The sequence below is a fragment of the Anomaloglossus baeobatrachus genome, chromosome 2 (assembly GCF_048569485.1).
Source record: "Anomaloglossus baeobatrachus isolate aAnoBae1 chromosome 2, aAnoBae1.hap1, whole genome shotgun sequence".
NCBI classification, from domain to species: domain Eukaryota; kingdom Metazoa; phylum Chordata; class Amphibia; order Anura; family Aromobatidae; genus Anomaloglossus; species Anomaloglossus baeobatrachus.
Genome location: NC_134354.1, coordinates 399518311 through 399524310, shown reverse-complemented (window position 1 = coordinate 399524310; position 6000 = coordinate 399518311). Strand labels below are relative to the sequence as shown.

Below are 6000 nucleotides of genomic sequence, written 5' to 3'. Positions count from 1 at the left end.
GCCTCCTGTGTGCTGTCGTGGAGGGTGACTAGAGAAATTCTGCCATAGCTTTTTCTATTGCTTACTTTTTTTTATGTCACATACAATCATCTTCTTTAGAATACCAAATGTGTATAAATAAAATACAATTTAGTTTGGGTTCCTTCATGCACTGTTTCCTTCTGTCCACATTTGCATAGGATTTGGCTGATGTTTACTCAAGACAATGGCATCCTTAAAACCAAACTTTATTTGTTAACAGAAATAAAAACAGTAACAATTTCTTAAGTCACTGGTTACAAAGGAGACGATAAGAACAAGAACATGACTGGTATCACATCATATTTCTGTAGCATTTCTCCTAAAAGTAGTTGCCCAACAGTATAAAAAAAAATAAAATCTATAGTTGTAGGCATAGAATTTTTGACAATAGAAAGGGGACAAAAACACCTTCCAGAGCCCCCACAGATCCAGTGCATACCACTCTGGAAGCGGTGTCTAGAAGGTAAGCATGCCTGAATTTGTCATTTTTAACCAATCCATGGCTAGGGGAGAAAAAAAAAAATGTTTCTGTTGGACAACTCTAATCTTTGAGTCATACATAACTTTTTATAAATCAGGTGACAAGCTTTTAGTAGGTATATTAAAGAATTCTATGGGATGTTATATACAGTTTAGTATACTTTGCAATAAGAGACTCTTATATTCAATTGGCCAATATTTAGGATTGAGTATTCCGCTTTACTTGCGTTTCCTCCCTATAAATCGCTCTATGGACTGCACGAGCAGATATCCATTAAAATCTACATTCATAAGTAAATGTCTGCCCCGTAATATTATGGACCTGAAGATTAGAGCTGAATTATAATTTATAAGTAAGAATATATGCTAGAGCAATAATACTACAACTAGATATGTAGAGCATTACCAATGCATTCTGGATATAATAGAGAACCCCCTTTAAATCACCACAGTGCCACATAAGAATATTCTTGAATTAACACTGTATATTAACCCCTTCATGAGAATTAGGCTGTATACACTATTCACATGCTAAACCTGTAGATTACCTTAGAAGAAATGAAGATAAAATAACATAGTAGAACATTAATATAGTAAAACAAACTTCTCTTGAACACACTTTGTGAACGTAAAATAAAGCACAGGACCTTTAAAGCCCCATATTGTAGTTAAAAACAAAAAAACTGCTTATACACAGAAAAGTCAAATATAAACAAGTTATATACAGCATAATCTATAGATCACAACATGAAATTGCCATATTCAATTGAAAACAAATACATTGTTATTAGAAAACTGTTGAACTGTTAAAACTGGACAGATATGCCTATTGTCAAAAAGCTTTCATTGTATTTTCTTGTAAAAAGTATAAAAAAGAAACAAGTCAGTAAAAACAAAACTTTAGTCTTACTGGAGATTATGCTCTCGCAAAAGGATGGTACAAGAATACGTAAAGGACACTTTTCAGATAAAATTGTAACATAAAAGCATTTAACAGTCTCATAAATCCCTGAAGAGATAAGAAAAGAAATAACAGTCAGGTAGCAAGGAAAAGTGCAAGCCAAGCAACCTGTCACATTTTACAATAGATTAATCTCAAACAGCATTATTGGTACATTGTATTTATTGCTTTATACATATGTGCACATTGTAGCCATCACTGTGAATAACTCCCTGTCAGCAGACCACCTAAGACGTTTATTTTGCACGGTCTACAGATCAAGCAGGAATGGGATTCTTACAAATCCTACTAAGAAACAACCGTGTGGTTTAAAGGTAATTTGTCAGCAGGTTTTTCCTATGTAATCTGAGGACAGCATGAGGCAGGGGATAACAGAATTCAGTGGTGTCACTTCTCACACTGTGCACCGTTTACTTGTAATGAAAATTTTATCACTAGTTGCTTATCACTGCCAGGTCTGAAGCTCACAGACTGCTAATCTGACCATGCGGCTTCCTTTGATAAGCCGTTCACTGTCAATAGACATTGTACACAGAGAGCCTGGTGTGGGCTGGGTTATCTTTTTCAACTATTCATCATACAGCTAAGAATTCTGTCACAACTGCCACATCCAGTAAAATAAGTGATATATCTTTGGATTCAGGATGTCTTTTCCTACTTCATGCTGCTCTTAGATGAGGTAGCAAAAACCTGCTTACAGATTGCCTTTAAAATGGAATCTGTCCATAACATCCTGCTCTACACAACTGCATGAAAAGGTATTAATGGATCTCTATTTTAAAGCCCATTTATGCAGTTTGCAAAGTTTGCAGAGAGTTGGTTGGTCTTACGGATAGATTCTCTTTAAGCAGCATGCTGATACAAAAGCCACTTCCAGGCACTGAACTTAATGTATTAGCTGCTTGTCAACAGAAACTCCTGGCCAGTCTATAGTCTATTGCCTTATGCTTGATCCTATACGGCAGATTCTGTGCACGTCTATGGTGTTCAATTTATATTGCTGTTTGGAGGGGAATGTACAGTAAATGTTTATTTCTGGTTTGTATATGGGACACAATGCCCTACATATAAAGCAAAGGCAATGGAAAGTGTTGACTGACAGGACAGCTTTAGACAATGTGTGTAATGCCATTCTACCAAAACTTAAGATTCAAGCTATACATCACCCAACACAAGTTAATAACTGTTTAAAGACATCTTCAAAATTTGTTCACCACTTCGATCTAGAGTAGGGCGGAAAAATAACTTTTTCAATTATTTTTAAAGTATCTAAAAGGACACACTGAATGGTAACAGTTGGATCAGAAGTCTATGCCCTACTTAAAATTGACAGATTTTTTTAAAGTACTTTGTAAAACCTCATCTCTAAATTAGATTTGTACCATATTGTAGACCGCTAAACTGTTTTTTTTTTTTAGTACCCTATTTAAGGCCAAAAGCAAGATTAATTTATTTTTTCAAATTTAGGGACATAAATAACATCAATACATCAAACTTTATAATCTTTGTACAGAGTTAGTACTCTATTACTCAAATATTAAACTTATGAAATCCTTTGGTGCATTGCTGTAGATTACATAGACATTAAATATGCTGTTATGTAAAATAAAAATAAAAAAAATCAAGTTAGTGTCACCTCAAAAGCATTACTTAGGGTGGTGGTTTAGTAGCTATTGCTAAGTATGGCCATAGACTCGCAAATTATATGGATGATACAACCAATAACGAATGTCAGTGCCAATAGTTTGCTCTTCTACAGTAGGCAGTTATTTTATCAGACCTGCTTAAAAAACGTATTTCACTGCTGATCCTCGTTGATTCTAGACTTGGAAGTCATCTACATTACTCAATTATACTGATTTGTCATACCAGGAAAATTATAATAATAACAAACAAACTATATACACATGTTCCTTAAAGATAAGTGGTCAAATAATGAAATCACTTTGGAACCTTCCAGCTACCGAGACCCATTGTTGTTCTTGTCCCATTTTGGTGATGGTCACAACCACTCAACTGAAATAATTGGGATTTATGGCAAGGGCCTAGTCCACTCACGTAGTGCTCCATTCACTCCATACAGCAGCATTTTATCACTCAGAATGATTGTGAATCAGCATTGTACCAAATCCATGAGGCACTCAGACATTTGTAAGTACTGCCATCATAGCATCTACTACATTGTCTGAAATGTATCTCTTTAGAAGAGGGTTTTTTTTGTTTCTGTCCAATCAAGTCAAAGCTTAGGCAGTTTTAGGCCTCTTTAACACTGCATTTTATCCTCCTTTCAGCGGTCCCATAGGAGCTTCCCGTCTGAATCCCCCTATCCCCCCGTCTGAACCCCCCCCATAAAACAGGTTTTGGACGCATGCGCCGACGGGGTCATTGTCTATAATGGTGCAAACGGAGACACCGTGTGCTCTGACTTACACCATTTTTGGGAGTATATGCTTTCTGGAGGTGGACACCCACAAGCAGTCTACTATGTCTGGGTGTCCACCTCCGGAAAGCGCACACTCCCGAAAATGGTGCAAGACAGAGCACACGCTGACTCAGTCTGCTCCATTATATTCAATGGCCTCATCGGCGCATGCGTCCGAAACGAGTTTTGCGGGAGGGTTCAGACAGAAGCCCAGATGGGACCAGCACTGAACGTAGGCCAGAACGCGGTGTGAAAGCGGCTTTAAAAAATTAGTGTATTAGTTTTTATCAGCTATGGATGGCAGGATTAAAAACATACCAAAATTGCCTTACCATTGTCCTCTACTTTTTTTCTGACCTAAAACCTTATGTAGAGACTATCCACTATCTGAAAGTTACACTGCCACAAACAACTAGTGGTTAGGTTGCCAAATTAGTGGCTGACAAGACTAGTAGCGTGACAGTATCTAAATTACTACATATCCAATCTAAAGGATCTTTTCTATACCTCTGTCCTTGGTTCAGCAGCTCAGTAACATTTAGGAGATGAAATACTATTTGTAAGAACTTAATAAAGATGGATCTGTTGTAACTTGAGAAAAATCTGGGTCATATATATTATTGTTCTTCATTATGGAGGCCCTAGTTATGACATTTAATATATTTATAACCTGTACAATATAAAGAAACTATACTTTTTTTATTTAAAGGCTAAATATGTGTTAGATATATAAAATGCAATATCTCCTGCTTTACATATGTCATAATGGCACATTTTTACTATTAAAAGGGGTAGTACATTAATTCTAGTATGGCACAGTACCTAATCTACTTGGATGGCTATGACTGAGTGTTCGGGAATATATACCTAACCTTGCTTAGGTCAATATATGAATCAAAGATTCCTTGTAATGGTGGAAGTGGATGGGATTGATTTATTACAAATATTGTACTTCGCAACCAATTTCTACGAATATAACCTACTCGGATCACAAGACATACATCTCGTAGTAAAAAGGGACTTAAATTAGAAAGTGGGGGTTTATTTTGCTTACTTCAGGCCTGGTTTTAACCTGTGTTAAATAAGAGAAAGTAAAATTCTGCTTTTTGGAAGAAAACAAAAAAACAAAACAAAAACACACAAACAAAAGCATATTTTGCCCATGTGAATCTCCAGAGCTCTTTTGTGGATTAAGGCATGTGGTTACAGCGCACAGTTCACTTGGTGAGCCTTTTGGCTACGTCTGCGTATGCTACTTCTATCTCTCGATCACAAGGACAAGTGTTGATGAATTCATCTCTGCTGTATGCATTGCTCAGGTATCTCCAGATCCCAGTCATCGATTTTGGGATATTGAAGTTTCTGTATTTTTTGGTCACCACCTATACAAGAAAAACATGTAGAAATGGTTAGCTGGCGAGTTGACAAAAATGCCTAGTTTTGCACACCATACTTAAGGTTTTTCCATTCTTTTGTACCTTTACGATATGGAGCTTTGGCAAAAGGTTACAATCAGCTAGAGTCATATCATCACCATCTAAGAATTTCCGGTTGGAAACGGCATCATCATCAATACTATTCTCATCAATTTCATCAGGTAAGGGCGAGTTCAGGTAGTCATCAAGCTTCTGCAGCGTCTTCAGTAATCCTCTTTCTAGTGCTATAAAATAAAATAAACAAGAAATTAAATTAGAACTTTTACCTTTCAAAAAGAACACAAGACGTCTTAAGGCCCAGTCACACACAACGACTTACCAGCGATCCCGAAAACGATGTGACCTGATAAGGATCGCAGGTAAGTCGCTGGGAGATCGCAGGTGAGATGTCACACAGTCAGATCTTACCAGCGATGCAGGAACAATACAGGTCGCAGTAGCGACCTGTATAACGATCTCAGCAGTCACTGTGACCCTGTCACACAGTGTCAAACACAGCGATGTGTCCTGCTCAGCAGGACATCACCTTTGAAGAAAATGGCCTGGACCATTCTGCAACGACTAGAGATCTCACAGCAGGGGCCTGATCGCTGGTAGATGTCACACATAACGAGATCGCTAACGGGATCGCTACTGCGTCACCAAACGGTGACTCAGCTGCGATCTCGCTAGCGATCTCG

General features: G+C 37.4%; 1 protein-coding gene across 1 annotated transcript in view; it reads right to left on the bottom strand.

Moving 5' to 3' along the window:
* Positions 1 to 211: 211 nt before the first annotated feature.
* Positions 212 to 6000, bottom strand: part of CLIC4 (chloride intracellular channel 4) — an 81640-nt gene continuing 75851 nt past the window's right edge. The window contains exons 5-6 of the mRNA XM_075336086.1: positions 5363 to 5544; positions 212 to 5266 (exon numbers count right to left, since the gene is read on the bottom strand). Of these exons, the coding sequence (XP_075192201.1) occupies positions 5102 to 5266; positions 5363 to 5544 (347 nt within the window). The 3' untranslated portion in view covers positions 212 to 5101. The remainder of the gene's footprint in view (positions 5267 to 5362; positions 5545 to 6000) is intronic.